This window comes from Rhinolophus sinicus, chromosome 15 (assembly GCF_057876585.1).
Source record: "Rhinolophus sinicus isolate RSI-liver-muscle chromosome 15, RSI-T2T, whole genome shotgun sequence".
In the NCBI taxonomy this organism is placed as follows: domain Eukaryota; kingdom Metazoa; phylum Chordata; class Mammalia; order Chiroptera; family Rhinolophidae; genus Rhinolophus; species Rhinolophus sinicus.
In genome coordinates this window covers 22,308,919-22,326,365 of record NC_142515.1, presented here as the reverse complement: position 1 = coordinate 22,326,365, position 17,447 = coordinate 22,308,919, and the positions used below count along the sequence as shown (strand labels likewise).

At 47.8% G+C, this 17,447-nt stretch overlaps 1 protein-coding gene across 1 annotated transcript; it reads right to left on the bottom strand.

The window, feature by feature from the left end:
• Window positions 1-1,058: 1,058 nt before the first annotated feature.
• Window positions 1,059-17,109, bottom strand: ACTR1A (actin related protein 1A). The gene is made up of 11 exons (XM_019725010.3): window positions 16,954-17,109; window positions 9,633-9,697; window positions 8,648-8,723; window positions 7,776-7,901; window positions 6,855-6,979; window positions 5,442-5,658; window positions 4,630-4,722; window positions 3,889-4,063; window positions 3,724-3,785; window positions 3,008-3,048; window positions 1,059-2,824 (listed from the first exon to the last, which is right to left on the bottom strand). The coding sequence occupies exons 1-11, from the start codon at window positions 16,999-17,001 to the stop codon at window positions 2,722-2,724; spliced, it is 1,131 nt and encodes a 376-aa protein (XP_019580569.1). The 5' UTR covers window positions 17,002-17,109; the 3' UTR covers window positions 1,059-2,721.
• Between the last annotated feature and the right edge of the window lie 338 nt (window positions 17,110-17,447).

Sequence of the window (17,447 nt, the reverse complement as noted above, 5' to 3'; positions counted from 1 at the left end):
GTAACAGGGGGAATGTGCGGACCAGTGGCTGCCTGGATACCTGGGAGGAAGGCAGCTTTCAGGCCTGCGGTCGTGGCCCTGGTGTATTTCCCATGTACCACTGCGGGACGTGGTGGTTAAGGAGGAACGGCCGCTCTTAAGCCAGAGGACCTCAAGCTTGGAGTCAACCAGAGCTTTCAAAAATGGTGACTGTCCGAGTTCTGTGCCCCAAGACTCCGATTTCATGGGTCTGGGGTACTGCCTGGGCACTAGGGTTTTTGAAAGCTCTGTGGTGATTTTAACATGCAGCTGGGACTGGAAACCTCTACTCTAGGCCAGCACGTCAGCCTTGGCACTGACACAGGGGCCAGATGATTCTTTGTTGTGGTGATTTAGCAGCACCCCTGGCCTCTGCTTACTGGATGCCAGTAGCATCTCCCCAACAGTGGTGACAACCAACCGTTTCCAGGCATTGCCAGATGTATCCTGGGGACAAAACTGACCTTGACTGGGGACCACTGCTCTAGGCCAATGGGTTGTTGAGGGTCTGCATAGTGGCTAAGAATGTAGGTTCTAGGGCTATGTTGCCTGGGTTCAAATCCTAGCTAATAAAGAATAGAACCTTGGGAAATTATGTGATCTTTCTGTGGCTCTATTTCCTCGTCTGTGAAGTGGATAGAAATACCTACATTTTGTAGGGTCAGTGGGAGGATGAAATGGGGTAACATTTGTAAAGTGCCTGGCAATTCCCCTCCACCCCCAAGTATATAGGTTTTAAATGGAGAACTGATTGATCAGAATACCTGAGCATGGGTCCCAGGAATGCACTTTAATAAGCTCCTGAGTTTCTTATACACATGGAAGTTTTGAGGGCCTAACTTCAGGGACGTCAAGAGCTGCTTCCCACATTTGGGTCTCACCAAGGGGCTTAACAGGATGATGGGACTTGGGCTAGGTCTGGCCCAGACTGGCTGGTGCAGCAGTGCCCTCTAGAGGACAGACGAGGCCCAGTCACTTCAGATTCTGGGCCCACCACCATTCCCTCTTCCCAACCAGTACTGACTAGACACAGGCCCAGCTGACGTGTCTATTGGAACGACTTTATTTAAGTACACTGGGCCCCACCAGGCAACGTGGTTTGTGTGAGGCTGTGCGAGGGACAGGCTTGGGCTAAGAGAAGGGAGGTGAGCTGGTTAAGCACACTGCAGTCCACGGGTCGCCACGTAGCTTTCACACACACCTGCTGCTGTGGCCCACACCTGGCAGGGCCTTTGGTTGTTGGGTGGCATAGGGAAGAATACTGCCTAGAACTTGGGATTGGGGCAGGTCTTGGTGTCAGGTGAGGGTGCCGGTGAACATCTGCTAGCCCCAGCTTTAGTACTACCCGGGCTGAATGGCCTTTGGACCACTGCTTGGCCAGCCCGGCCCAGATCAGGTGCTGATAAGCCTGAGCCCATCAGCTCCAGGCACTCGGGTCTGGCCTCCTCCCTCCCTAACCAAACAAGTCCAAAGTCAAGAATGGCACAGAATCAGCCCAGAGGGGGCTTCTCATTTCTACAGCCTAGCCTCCCGAGTCAGCTAGAGTGGGAAAAGGCAACTTGGTTAATTGCAGCTCATTTTCCAGTATTAGGGAGGGCCTCTGCCAAAGATTGATTCTACCTCCTGTTTCAGAAAATCCAACCAGCCACCAGCCTGGTGATTCTAGGGCAGCGAGCAAGCGGAAGAGGGAGAAAGAAAGGCTAATAACGGGATTGACTTTCACGTGTAGCCTCAGATCCCAAATGGCCTCAACCTATGGATACTGTCATTTACCCTAAGCAGGCAGTGGTGGGCCTGGAGGCTACACGAAGTTTAGGTGCTGTAAACATTAGTGTGAACAGGGCGACTGGTGGCAGGAGGCGCTGAGCTCCCTCACTTCAGTCCCCTTACTGGACAGACACTTCAATAAATAAAACTGTTTGAAGATGGCATTGCCCAAGGATAGATGAAAAGTAACAGGGCATGGAGCCAGCAGGCTCCTTAAATTCTCCAAGACCCCCTGGATGGGGGCTGGGGGTTGGAACATTAACTTTGCTGCCAATCTGAAGTAGCACTACTCCTGCCCTCCTCTAATTCCCAGTGTAGTCCTGGTACCCAGGAGAAGTTGAGGGCATCCTGCCCTCTCCTGACCCTGGAGTTACTTTAAAACAGCCCTTCCAGCTGCCCAAACCCAAACTGCAATCAAAACCAGACAGAACTCAACCCCGGTCCCAGTCCTCGGTCTATGATCAAGAGACATCAAGAATAGAATGATGAGCAAGGGAGGCAGCAGCTGCCTTGGGCCTCAGGGCACCCTGGGGGTGGGGTGGGGGTGGGGCTCACCCAGCCTGGAATGGGCAGCAGCAAGGTCTCCTGGGGGTTGGGTTTACCTCCCTCCCTATCTCCCCATGGTAGTAAACAGTCTCACACAGCCAGACAAAAGACCCAGTTGACGAAGGAGTGGGGCCCTCTGCCAGCACTCTTCCCTGTCAGGGGCCAGTTAGTGGTCAACCCCAGGCCTCAGGCCATCACCATCGTGGGTAGTTCACTGTCCTTTCTGGGCCCTGGGATTCCTGGGCCACACTCGCATAGGCGCACATACTCGTACCCACACACCCACACGCACACTCACACACACAGGCAGTTTCTCGCAAACACTCCGACTCAAGAAAGCGAGTTTTAAAGTGGAGTTAACTTCAGAGAGAGGAAGATGATGTCCCAACATTAGAAGGTTTTCCTGTGGATGGACCGGGCACCATCTTCCTCGTATTCCTTCTTGGAGACCCACATCTTCTTAAAGGTGTCCAGGGAGGCGAGGATAGAGCCCCTGGAATGGAGGGAATCCAAAGCAACATTGTGAAAGAGTATGGAGATGGGTATTCGTGGAGCCTGCCAGGCCCCATGGGGCCAAACCAGACCAGGCTTCTCTTTAAAGGATGGGGGTGGGGGGTGAGGGGTAATCAATGCCTTTGCTTCCTGTTCCGCTCTTATTCCCAGGAGAACTACTCACCCAATCCATGTGGAATACAGTCTCTCCTGAGGTGCAGATATCTGCAAGGGTGGGTGGAAAGAGGAATCTGAGACAGTCATCTTCCCTTCTGCCTTTCCCTTCCAACTCTCCTCTTTACGGCCAGCTCTCCCTGCCCGAGGCAGTGGATGCATCTCACAGTAAGCTTTAAGTTATGTCCCTGCTGGGCCCTGTGGCCCCTCTGGGGGTCTTGTGGCCAGCCTGACACTCATCTTCAGAAGCAGGTCTCCAGCAGCCTTAAGTACAATTCCTAGAGAAGCTGGGGCTACGTAGGGCAAGATTCAGCTGTGCTGGGGGCCAGTGGGAAGTAGAGTCCCTGGCAGGAAGCAGACTCCTTCATTTAGGACCCCTCCCTCCTCGGGCAGGCTAGCTCCCCTAAGCGGTGACTAAGACGTTGGATTGTCACAGGGGAGCAGCAAAAGTCAATCTCCTGTCAGTGTGACAGTTTCTATGACAGACCACAGGAGGGGCTCCAGCCTAGCACCCTGCCCCGCCTTTTGTAGAGATGGAGAGTGAGAATGGGTCCTCGCCTCTGGCAGACCTCAGGGTCAGTGTGGAAGCAAAGCTGTCTGGCGGTGCCTGTGTACCCTTGGCTGCCTGAAAAGCTCGGGCAGAGCTGGAGGGGAGGCCATACCATGTGGGACTTCGGACTCTTGGAGTCCCAGTTCCACCCAGCCCCACCCCTGCCACGCTCGTACCCTGATCTTCACGTCTTTTGGAGCCAGTTTCTTCACTTCACTCAGTAGCCTGTCACCAAAACCTGAATGGGTAGGAAAGGAGAATCTCAAATGAATCCTCTGGGCAGCCAGGTGTAACAGGATCTGGAAGGTTCCAGGGGAAGGGCCCCAAGAGCAAAGACCAACCTTTGAACAGGGTGGAGCCTCCTGAGAGGACAATGTTAGAGAAAAGCGTGCGCCGCAAGTCCATGTCAGACTTCTGGATGGCAAACACCAGCACCTCATGGATGCCCTCACTCTCCTCGCCAATCAGGTCTGGCCTGAACAGCAGCTCAGGTGCTCGGAATCGGGAAGGGCCAATCTGCAGGGTGAAAGGCAAGTTTCCGGGGCTGGGACTGCGGCTGAGTCCCTTTGACAGTGGGAATGAAGAGGCCCCCTCTGCCCACCTTTTAGTAACCAGTGGCTCAGGGAAGACTTTGTTTGCCAAGGGACTCAAGGAACAAAGAAAGGGCTCCTGGGAAACTAGAGAGGAAGCTCCTCTGTTTAATCCTAGCTCGAGCATTTCCCAGCCAAGAGACCCTTGCATTAATACATAGATTAACTAATTCATGGAAATTTCTTCCTATCAGTGGAGGTTCAGGGAGAGGCAACTCACTCTACGCGGCACCCAAGTGGTTAAGGACAGCACTAACCACCCCGCTCCTAAGCCCCGCCTCTAGGACAATGCCTCTGGTGCCTCCTCCCCTCCATGTGGGAGAAGCAAGTCCCTGGTACCTTGCTGGGTAGGAGACAGTGCTGCTCAAGAGCTCCACTCCTCCAGGCAAGGGGTGTAAAAGGACTGGCACATCTGACTCCAGCCTCCCCATGCGGAGTTGTGTTTGGGCCCAGAGCTTTTGGGGGCCTGAGGGGAGAGGTACGGTTACCTACCTCAATGGTGCTGCCATCGGGCAGGTAGTACTGAGCCTTCTCCGTCTCTAGTGTTTCATCCTTCTGGGGATTTATGGATAGGTAGCAGGCTCTCTGCAGAACCAAGCACGAGTTAGGCAGGGAGGACCTGGTTCCTACCTGGTCAAAGTCCCAGGGGAGTGGTGGCTGCTGCAGAAATCTGCCCAATCCAGTGATTGCCCTAAAGGTGGTTAGAGCTGCTGCCCCAAAGCAGGAGCAGGGAGATTTCTGCTGGCCTTTACTGGTGGCATTTAGGATATGAGTCCCCACCTACTCCACCTTCCTGGTGGACAAGCGTGGAAACTTGATTCTCTGGATCTGGGTCTGAGACCACAACCTAACTTTAGACTAAGGCATCTTTCTTCTATTCATATATGGTTCTGAGCCCCGTTTACCCAGCTCAGAGGTTTCCCTAGAGCCACAGGTGGCAGGAGGACAGTTTACTTAAAAAGTAAAATGCATTCTGAATTCTTCAAGGATGTAATAGAACATACGTAATTTGTACATAAGGTATAAAAAACCTAGTGATCACTGGTGTACCCATCACCCAGTTTAAGAAGTAGAAGCAGCTCCCTTTTCCCTAAGAGATGGCGGCACTTCGGGAAGGTGGGTCTGTCGGTGTGAGGGGCCCCAGCTGGAGATCACACAGACACCAGGAGGCCTGGCTGGGAGACCAGAGCCTGACCCTGACCCCCAGGACAGGAACTTGGCCTCTCTTCACTCCAGGTCACGGAAATCCTGGCTGCTCTGTTCCCATTCCCTACCCACCCCTGGGCCCATGGGGCAGCACTCACTTCTTTTATGGCCTTGACAATCTCAAACTCGGAGGATGAGTGGAAATCATAGCCCTCCTTACGCAGGTAGAGACGAAGGAAGCGAGAGACGTCTCGGCCAGCGATGTCAATGCGCATGATTGAGTGGGGCATGGCGAAGCCCTCATAAATGGGCACAGCATGGGTGACGCCATCCCCAGAATCCAGCACCACACCTGTGGTCCTGCCTGTGGCATAACTGAAGCAAAGGAGGCAAACCATCACTAAGCCCTGCCTGCTCACTCTGGGAAGAAACTCATTTCTTTTTCGAGATCAGTATCAGCTAACCAAAGCTGGGGCTGGCCTCGCTCCAGGGGCTTTGGCCTGGACTGAGTACTGAGGCAGCCTGAGCACTGAAGCGAGCCGTGAAATACCTGAATGAAGGGAGCTGAGCCACTGCAAGCTCCCTCCTCACTCCCGGAAGAGCAGGCCCTCAAATCTCAGGAGACGGCCTGGCCTTCAGCCATTTCAGGGACCTAGCCTGAGGGGCAGATTTACTCTCTAGATGAGAGGGAAAAAATTCGAATGCCTACAGGGGCTAGGCAGGAAAAGTAAATGAGTAAAGGAAAATAAGAATATTTTCACTTCCACATAAAACTAGATTCCCCCCCCACATGGCCCTGTATGTCTGTCTTTAGTTTTTTTCTCTTTTGGTAAAGACACGAGTACAGACATATATTTATGTGATATGAGGAGGAAAAAACCCACAATGTTTGATAAATAGCAACGAGCACTCTGCCTTCATGTAGGGAGGGCAAGGAGGATTGGAGTGGACTGTGGTGAAGTCAAGGTAGCAAACTACCTACATGGCAGCTGCTTTCAGTTCCAGCTGATTTTTGCCCTATACCTAGGAATACAGGCCCAACACTACCAGATATTCCCATTTTTTTCAGAGAAGCCAGGAATTTGGATTTTGATAGGAAATCTCCCAATTTTTAAATGCTGGCTCTCAACTTTTTAATGGGGTCAAACACATTCCCTCTGCAGGTCACCAGGGTACAACCTTGGCCACAGACCTAACTCTGGTGTGAGGCAGGCTGGGAATATGACAGGAATGACAGGGGGACCATGGTGGTGTTTTCATCATGACCCTACCACCAGCCTCACACAGCACCTGCACAAGGAGGCAGAATAAATAGAATAAATACCTGAACACATTATAAGAGCCTTAGGAAGAGCTGTAGCAGCACGTGGCCTTCCCAGCAGGCAGAGCGCAGAGCGTTGGGCGCCACACCCGCAGAGAGTATGAGACTGGGAGACAGCCTCACCACTCCCTTCCCCAGCACCTCTAACCCTTCCCCAGCAGGTGCTCAAGTTGCTCTGAAACAACCCAAAGCAGACGCAGCCTTGATTCCGCCCAAGGACTGCTTTCCCCCAAGGGGCCAGGCTACTCACAGGCTGAGCACAGCTTGCATGGAGATGAAAAGGGCTGGCACGTTGAAGGTCTCAAAGAAAACTTCGGCAGCTCGTTCCCGGTTTTTCCGTGGGTTTAAAGGTGCCTCCGTCAGGAGCACAGGATGCTGGTAAAAGATGCCCAGACGGCAGTCAGGGCGAGGCTGGATTTCTACCCCACATTAGTACTGTGGGAGAAGCCCGAGTGGCTGGCTAGAGAGCCCAGGGGACCTCTGTCAGCCTCCCTCCAAAAGAAGGCAAACTGGGCCTGTCACCTAGCCCTGGCCAGTTTCTCAACTTTCCAAAACCATGCCCCCTTAAAAGTCTCATTCTGTCCTTGCCTCTACCCCTTTACTCCCCTCTTTTACCTTTAAGATTCTTATATAGGTCACTGCATCAACTCTAATTATCAAGAAGCTTTTGCTGAACTCTAAATTTGGAATTGTGATAAAAATAATAAAAATTTTTTTTCAGAATAGAAAATTAAATTTCAATATTGAACATACTTTTAGAAACAGAACAGATCCCTCCCCTGGAAATTCTGATACACCTAGTGTGCATGTGCCTTGGTATTTCGGAGTTGAAAGTTACTTCCTTAGGAGTTAAAGAGTACAGGCTCTGAAGTCTGAAAGACGTGGGTTTGAATCCCAGCTCTACCATTTTATTTACTGGGTGATCTTGGACACACTACTTGGCTTTTCAGAACTTCTGTTCCCTTATTTGTAGAATAGAGATAATACTACCTACATCTCACAGGAATGGTGAGAAGATTAAATGCGAACATGTCTGAAAAGCACATGGCCTGGAGCCTGGCACACAGTAAGACTCAAACACGCTTGGCAATTATCGCCAACCTCATCTCTGGGGTAGGGGAGCTGCCCAGCTCTGCACACCCTGCAGGGCTGACCCGCACAGGACCCTCACCTCCTCTGAGAAGGTCTGCAGCTGGTCCTTAGAGTAGACGTATTGCCAGATGCGTTCCATGTCGTTCCAGTCCTTGACGATGCCATGCTCCATGGGGTACCGAATGGAGAGCAGCCCCCGGTGCTCCTGGGGGCAGAGAGCAGGATGTACAGCAGCAGCCAGCCTCTCAACTGGGCCCGGTGGAACCTGCTCTTACAGGCCTGGAAGTTCCCACCCTGCAGTTCTCACCCAGGACTAAGGGTGGGCACCCATTCTCCAAGTTTCCAACGCTATGCTGCAAACTGTTCTCACTGCCCAATCAGCACGCAAAGCGGAAAGCTTCTGCTTTTCCATGAGCCCTTGGGTGCCCCTAGGGCAAGTGCCAGGGGGCACGTTTCTCATTGCCTGGCCCCCAGACATAAACTCCTGGCTCCCACCCCTGGGCTTCAGCACTTGAAGCCCAGGCTGGCAACTATGGTTGTTGTTCTGCTTCCAGGGGCTGCCTGAGGGCTCTGCCAAACTGCTAAGTAACTCATCCCCAGGGTACCCAGCCAGGTTCTCCCCCTAATCTCTTTTGCCATAAAAATAACCAAGACAGTCAATCTGATCACTGTCAAGGTAGTGATAAAATACAGAAGGAAGGCAACAGCCCCATTTTCTAGACTGGTTTCTGTTCCTCAAAGTGGGGTTTGATCTTTTCTCTCTAAAACCAGAGGCTGCTCCTGGGAAAAAAAGACGGATGAGGCCTAGGATGAGAGAACCAAAGGGAAGATTTTAAGAGGACATTGTTCCTTTTTCTCATGGTTGTGTCCTACTGTTGGGACACTGCCCTCGTGGGGAACAATGAAAGTCCTCTGCTGGCTTGAGGCTTCTTCGCTAGGAGTGGGAATTACCTCAGCTTTGGGGCCAATGAAGATGTCGCCTTCAAGGGCTCCTGCCATGACGCGAACATGCTTGGGTCTGCCCACACTACAAAAGAGAGTGGGAGGACCAACAGTTTTCATTTGACGACAGAACACATGACAGAACACAGGAAGGATGTATCGAGGCACATCCTTAGATGGGAAGACATATTCAATTCTACTGTGATTATCTTTGAGGAGTGAGGTTACAGTGGGTTTGGATTTTCTTCTTTCTACTTTTCTGCATTTCCCAATTTCTACAATGAACATGTATTGTTTTAAGTTATTTGTGTATTATTTCATATTTTAATTATATTTATATTATGTCATTAAAACAAATTTTAGGGGATTCAATACCTCTAGTTCTTCTCTTTCCCCCGAGTATATGCAGACCAAGGACAACGAAACAAGATTTTCCAAATGAATGGTTAACTCAAAATTTTGAGTCTCCTTAGCTCCCTGCCCAGGCCTTCTACTAAGTAACACTGTGTTGTTTTAAAGATGACAGATGGCCTTCTTCCCTTTTCTCCCCCTTTAAGCCCCTTCGCCAGGCATTTGTGCCCTTTTCCTGCTTGCAGTGTCTCTGTCTTAGGAGGAAAGAGCTGAGAAACTCATTGTCACTGAAAGAGTAGGTAAGGTTTAATGTTAAACCCCATCCTGGGTGACAGAATTTTACAAGAGGGCTCCATAAAGAGCCCATCCAAAGTCATCCAAAGCAAAGGGTTACCAATTACAATTTTGGCATCAGATAAAATCAAATTTTAAAAAGAGGTCTCCTGCCTGTGCCTCTCAAATTGTACCACGTAGGCAACTGTTTCCTTTGCTGACTCCAAAAGCCAGCTCCTGTCCTTGCTTGTTTTGAGTACCAAGGCGGACCCAAACAACAGATCCCTTCTCCCCTAAAAGACAGAGGGCTGATCCTGTAACAAAGCTGACAAGCCTCCCAGGCTTCTGATTAAGCTACAGAATGACTTACTAGTTTGGAAAGCAGTATTTGGGGATCTGATCACCAGCAAAACCAGCTTTAATCACACCGGATCCCTGAGAAGAGAGGAGAAGGAAAAGTCAGAAGTATCACAAAAACAAGAGGAGATATGTTATCATACAATATGTATAATACGGTTTCATTTTTATTAAGGAAAGAGACCTTATCTTTGTGTATAATATATCCATTTAGATAAGCATTTGCATAGTGAATGCCCGCCAAAGGGAGGGAAATGGCACTGGGGATGGTGAGAACATTCACTGCACGCTCCAAGTATTATTTGGCTTTTCCGTATTCTTTGACTTTTCTACACTGAATATGTTTTACTTTTGGCGTTAAAAATAATATTAATAAAGGGAGGGAAAAGAGAAAACCTGAGGAGAGAAAAGAAAAGCAGCTAGAAGCACCCAAGCAGCCAAGTTCAAGAACAAGCCAAGGTGAGAACGTGCGATTCTTTCTGTTATACCACCATGGGATGCTTTTCACTGACTCTCCCTGCCCTGCAGCGCGTATATGACAGACACCACCATGAGCAGTGGCACGCTTGAAGCTGACTCCAATGGGACACACGTTACCTGGTTCTTACTGCAGGGGCAGATCGCTCTGCTTTGTGGGGGTTTGCAGTTATTGTTTTTTTAATTATGCTTTGTTTTACTCCTTGGTCTCCTAACGATACAGAGCAGGGAAGCCCTAAAACATTGTCTGAGAAGAGACCCAACATTACAATCCAGCAGCTCCAATCCTTGGCATGTTGGGTAGGGTGCCCAGGAAGAATCTGACTATTCCCACCAGCATCTGACACCACCCAGGGCCCAACCAAAGTAAACGCTGACTCTAGACACAGGTGCCAACTCCACGCAGGACAGCTGTGGAGGCTGGATACTGCTTGCAGATACACCATGTTCTCCTCCTTCTTAACTCTTCCACCACCCCCACGAGACACTCATCCTTCCACCCCAACACGGATTGCAGCTAATTAGGGCGAGCCTTTTCCTGCGGTGGAGTGTGATATTTCCAGAACCCACAAAGCAAGCAGTAAATACATCAGGAGATGTGAAATAGCCAAGGTTTTACCTTTTCACCAAAGGCTTCCCAGCAACACCCCTGGTTCCCTCCCTCCCTCTTATTCCTGCTTTTCTATGGGATAAGGTGTTGAGATGGGCCATCCGAATGCCTGATTCTGGAAACATAGAGGGAGGAAGTAAGTGATTGAAGGATAGGGAAAACAGTAAGTTCAGCAGGATAAGCCAGTTCTCTAAGACAGCAGGAAACTCTGCCAAACGGGAGACAAGTGCGAACTCATTGCCTGGGCAGAATTGCAAGGAGCCTGGAAAAGTTGCAGCTGTAGGGGCGGCCCGTTAGCTCAGTTGGTTAGAGCGCAATGCTCATAACACCAGGGTTGCCAGTTCGATCCCTGCATGAGCCACTGTGAGCTGCACCCTCCACAACTAGATTGAAACAACTACTTGACTTGGAACTGATGGGTCCTGGAAAAACACACTTAAATAAATTTTAAAAAGTTAAAAAAAGTTGCAGCTGTAAACTGAGCTGAGAGATTGGGAAGGAGGGAGAATTATCCCACTGCAAACACAAGGGCTCCGGGGCAGAGGCATGGACGGTGAGAACAGCGCTGTACAAGAGAACTCCGGGAATTTATTAGCTCAAGCTTCCTATGATTGCTCACTGCCTTCATCTGGGTGTGGTGATGCCAACTGACTCACGGGATCGCCTGGTAAAGGCTGAAAACAAGAAAAGATGAGACCTGTACTTTAGACTCTAGATAGTTTTAAGAGATGATTTTCCTGGATATTTGATTTTGAGTTTACTAGCAAATGGACTAGAGTCTGAGTAAGAAGGCAGATTAAGATGTTAGGTTCATTTCTTTCTTTCTGTCCTCCCAGCAAGAGTATAGAAGGCCAAGTTCAAATATTACTGCCTTTCTCCTGAGGGCTAGTCCCCAAGTGGAATTAATTATCTTCTTCCTATTATCTCATAACATCACCATTACCTGTACCACTAGGTAGCATGAATTTCATTCTGCTTTCTATTTGACTTTATGGTTTTCTTTTTCGTCTCTTTTCAGCCCAAGTTCCTCGAGGTCAGAGACTTTATGTATCAGCAGTATCTGGAATTTGCAGGGTACTCCAATAGGTTCTGGCTGACTAAAGTGAAAATCAAGCTCAGATGACTGAGGCAGATGAAGTCTAATGTATTAGGCAGATGAAGTCTAATGTATGAGCAGCTGGAATGCGAGAAGCCCCAGGCAGAGGCGGTACAGAAAAGGCCAAGGCGGTGTTGGGAATAATGCACCAGACCCAGGAGCCGGCCTGCCAGGCCAGCAGTTGGATGAAGAATGGGTGGGGACAGGGGGAGGCAGTTCCCCCACCCTGTGTTGCCAAAGTCAGGCACTAGGATGGCCAGTCTCTCTGTTCTGCTCAAGCCATACCATGATGTCATATAAAAGGCTAATGTCCATTTCTTTAACAATATTTATAACTAGGAACTGTGTACCTGGTAAATGGGCTGCCACTCTGTTATTCATTCTAGCAAAACCAAGTGAACAAATGCTTGTAAAGGCTTTTTGAAAAAGTAGCCTCATAAATATTTGGGTTTTCAGGACTCAAATCTGCCAGCCACCACTAACCCTTCATTCTCCTTCTGATGCAGGAGAACAAATAGCAAATCCCATAGCAAGGTTCTCCCAGTATCTGCTGGCTATAGGTCCCGTGGCTTGGGTGACTTGCATCCTAAGAGCTCTGGATTATTCTGGACATGCCCAGGTAGGAAGTTAACTGTCTCCTATTTCACAAGTGGGAAAAGGATACTGAAAGGTGGATGGAACCTTAGCTTTTAGGAAACTCGTGGCCGATTTTGGCCCAAAGACATAGTTTGTTTGGCCCACAAAGTACTTCTTAAAAAACAACTTAATTGACATAAAATTCACACACCAATTTACCCATTCAAGGTGTGTAACTCAATGGTTCTTAGTATACTCACAGAGTTGTACAATCATTACCACAATCTAATTTCAGAACTGTTTCATCATCCCCCCAAAAATTCTGTACCCATTAGCAGTCACTCTCCATCCTTCCCCCCACCCCCAGCCCTTGGCAACCACTAATCTACTTCTGTCTCTATAGACCACAAACTACTTTTACATTAACTTCTGACAGTTAAAAATTAGAGACTGCATATGATATTTAACATTTCTGATTTCTCTTGAAAAATCAGGTCTGGCAACACTGGAACTGCGTTCCTGCATGGGGACAACTGGCTGAAAAGGAGAAGCAGCTGGGCCTTTGGTCAGGTATGCTCAATGCACCTTCCATATTCCTTATATCACCTTTAAGGCTATCTGCTTCCTCTCCCTTTTTAATGTTTCTGCTTGGCCTCTGCAGGCATTGAGTTGAAGACCCCTATTCTAGGCATTCCCAGCAACTCATTCTTGATAGTTCTCCTTCCACACAGTATCTGACTTTTTTCTTACCCTCAGAGCACCTAGCTTGGTGTGAAGCCCTTCCTTGGCTCTCAAAATACACATAACTGAACAGTGAGATATTTCTACAAGTCACCTCCCCTTCACCCTTTCCATTAAGCTAGGGATGGATTCTTGCTGAAGTTGTACAACCAACAGCCTGGATGTCACATGGTAAGTGGCCATGTTAAATAAAGATACTGACTTCATTTCTTCAGCTAATTCTAGGGTCCCTTAAACTTAAGTGAATCGGCGTATCTTAAAAGCTGATGACAAATTGTAAAAAAAAAAAAAAAAAAAAGAGACAGTGAAATTTGAACATTGAGTGGATATTTGATGATCTTAAGGAATTATTGTTACTTTATTAGGTTTGATAATAGTATACTGATTCTGTTTTGAAAGCGTGTAGGAGAGGAAAGTGGGTGGGAATGTAATCAAAAAGATTGGCCAAGAGTTGATAATGGTTATAGTTAGGTGATGAATATGTGGATGTTTTTATACTATTCTTTCTCCCTTTGTTTATGTTTGAAATTTTCTATAATAAAAAGAAAAACTGGTGAATAAGATGCTAGCATTTAAGTAAAAATTCAAACTACAAACAGTACGCACACAATGTATACATAAAATCAGGGATGGGAAGGAGCACATCAATTTTATGATTATGGTTGCTTCTGGGGTTTCTTCTGGAACAGAAAGAGAGGATGGGATTGTGAAAGGGTACAAAGAGTTTTCAATTATACCTGTAATGTTTTATTTCCTAAAAAAACAAATCTGAAGCAAATATGGCAAATGTCAATTCATTAAACCTGGGTAGTAGACACATGCTACCTACGTATGTGGGTGCTTATTATATACTTCTCAAAATTTTTCTGCATTTTTAATGTATCTCATTTTTTTAAAAGGGGGTTGAAGCAGCATAACATCTCTCCAAAACAGTGGAACTCTTATTAATGAACTTGTAAAGATCTGATACTGTGCCTACATTTAGCCTGACATAGTCACAAAGAGTTTTAAGATAGACAGTTTTAAATATGTTGATCCATTTTAGGGCAGAACTTAACCTTTGAGATCTTAGCAAAGACCTGAGTGCTTTAGAATAAACATAGTAATCTAATCAAAGTGTTGTGGTCCTCAAAATGTCACCCCGGAGCTGTCCTCCTCTTGCATTATCGTGTTGTGTTGTATGCCTTTGGAAAGAATAACTTATGTTTAATTTTAAAAAATCACTCTATTGTCATTAAAACACAGGCAAGTACACCGCCCCCTCACTCCCCTCCATTTTTCTCATTAAATTCTGATGAATTGGTTTGGTGCCAGAATAGAATGAAAGGAGTGGTCAACATTGTCTTAATACTGGGAAAGGTTGTGAACTCAATAACGAGGCTCTTCCCTCTTTTCCCTGCTTTCTTTGTTCTCCTTTATTTTAATTACACTCTTCTTAGCCCAGAAACAAAATTGTAGCCATATGTTGACCTATGGAGATGTTAAACCTGCTAAGATACATTATTCTCATAATATAAAATTGCCTCAAATATTTAAAATGATTTTTCTTATCCACCTTTCACTTTGAAACAAAACAAACTCTCTAAATGTCAAACAGCAAGAACTACCGAAGGCCCCAAATATAAAAATGTGACAGATGCTCAGTAAACCCTAATGGGACAATTACTTAAGTTTCTCCTACTTCACCTTTTGGCAGTATTGGCATAATAAAGGAAATGCTTACCTAGAGAAAAAAAACAAGTTGAGTCTCTAAACCTTGAAACTGAAAATGCACCACTGCCTTAATGCATTTCAAATACACTAGCAAGAAAGAGAAAGGAGAAACTAAGAAGCATTAGCTTAAGTGACATTAAAGAAAATGAGGGGGAGATTGAACTTCTGCCCAATAATTCAAGAAGCAAAGGATTTAGTGGGATGGACACACTGCTTCTTCATGGCTGATGAAAAAAAGAAGCTACTTTCTTTTTCAAATTATGAAAAAGGCAGATGCAGCACACACAAACAAGCTGAAGACAGAAATAGTGGTGTTTCTGAAAAATCAACGTCAAGAACAAGGAGTCCTACTCAACCCTGTGCAGTAACTAACTAGGCTGCCCCACCCCATCCTTTATTTAGGGACATCATTGCTACTGTGATAGCGATATTCAGTCATTCATCCACCTACCCATCAATGCAATGAAAAAACACTGTGTACTCAGTGATGCCTGAACCTAGGTACTCTGTGTGTGGAAGGAGGTGGGGAAGGGGAAATTATTGAAAAATGAAGGGATACCATCTTTTCCCACAAGAATTTAATAGTCTAGTGAGTGAAACAAACAAACAAAATCCTCTTCAAAATGATTTGTCTCATTGAACTCAACTTCTTGCTTTTCAAGGCAGAAGCTATACCCCTGAAGAGAGGGAAAGCTAACAACAACAAAAAAGCACCTTTTTTTGAAAAAAGTTAGGAACTTGGAACCTGATCTCAATTTGAGTCTTGGCTCCTCAACTTACAAACCTGGTAGTTCGAATACTGTTATTTAACCCCTCCAAGCCTCACTTTCCTGCATAAACTGAGGATAATCATTCCCATCTACCTACCAGAGCTGAAGCTTAAAACAGATGATACAAATGAAAAGACCTTGCAATTTACCTAAGGTCCCAGAGGGCTGGATCAACAGAGCAAATCTGACAGTCAGCTTAGGACAGAGGGAACTGGCAGTTTTGCCTCAATGGAGGGACTTAGAAGGGGTACAGAAAAGGTATCAACCAATTTTGGTGGGATCAAACCTTTGGAGGAAAGAAAGCAGTTGTTTTACAATTGTCTCCTTCCGCGCAAAATAAAAGCAATATTTAGATTTTTTTCATTTATCACTATTGATGCTTGGCGTGGGGGAATGGAATAACGGATAAAGCACTGGATTTAGTGCGACCTTGTTTGAAACCTCTTCGCGCTCGTTTTCTCATTTGTAAAACGAGCATCAAACGTCCTGCCTTAACTATCCACCCAGTTTTTGTGAGGATCCAACTCGAAGGTACGAGTATGTGAAAGTCCTCTGTAAGCGCTAGAGAGCCTGGCAAACACTATGTAGGTAAAATTTTCCCCCCAGCAACTAGGCGTTCCAAAGAGGAAGGTACCTCCCTGCTTGCTTTGTCACTCTCCCTTCTTCTCGACCTTTATTAACGCTATAACTTACAATCACAGAAATAACTGAAATCTGATGGCCATTTCTGACACCACATTCTTGGGCCCCACCCAGATACACCACCAAGCAACCCGGCCAGCTCCAGACCAAAGGAAACTTAGCCCTTCTCCACCCGCGGACCGGCCCTAGCCCATCAGGCCCTACCACTGAGAGTTCCGACAGCCAATCCCCACAGTCCTCGTGCACCGCACCGCCCCTTAAAGAGAAACGCTTTGACGGCCCGGAAGAACGGCACGGGCGCAAGCCAATCACTGCAGAGGGCAGCCCTCATCAGGCAAGGCTCAGAGGCGGGGTCATCGGTCAAGATGGACAGCCAGAACAGCCAATAGAATTATCGGAAACTGGGGAGGGGCGGGTGCCGGGCGCTCACAGAGCGGTTAAGGCCCCTAAGAGTCAAGGGCCCAAAGGACCCGGCTCGGACTACAGCTGTTCCCTTTATCCACTCCCAAGTTCTCTATCCCATGGTTGCTGGCCGGCCGCCCTGCCTGCGGACTATGGGTGGAGGAAGGACGGAGGTAGCGGCGGTTGAACCCGCCTGACAGGCCGGACCAGTGACAAAGAGCCGGCGGCGCAGGCTTGAAAGCCGGGAAGGGATCCCTTCGGGGAGGAGAGCATGAGTCCCTTTAGAGAAATGGAAGACGAAACTCACGTTGTCGATCACAACAGGCTGGTTGGCGATCACATCGTAGGACTCCATGGCAGAGGAATCTCTCCTTCCGAGGAAGGAACTGCCTGCCGGGTCCGCAGCTAGCGCCACTGACGCGCATGCGCAGTGTAGCCGCTGATGCGGGGCGGCCAGGGAGCGGCCCGACCTCACCTCGGAAGAACTACAACCCCCACCATGTCTTGCACCTGCAGTTAGAGGGCAAGGCAGTTTCGGAGCCCCGCCTAATTTAAGAGACCCGGTGTTGCGTTTCCGACGCACAGTACCCTGGGCTTTGTAGTTTCCATAGATAAATACACGGGGATTCAGATTGATGGTTGTATTGCAAGCTTGGACCTGTAGGGATCCCTTTGGAGGGATTCGCAGTGCATGCTGAAGTACTTGTCTGTAGTTCGCTTTGGATTGGTCAGTAATTCGTAGATGTTTGGATTTTACAGATCAGTTCTGCCACTCCCCACCACTTCTGGACAATATTAAGG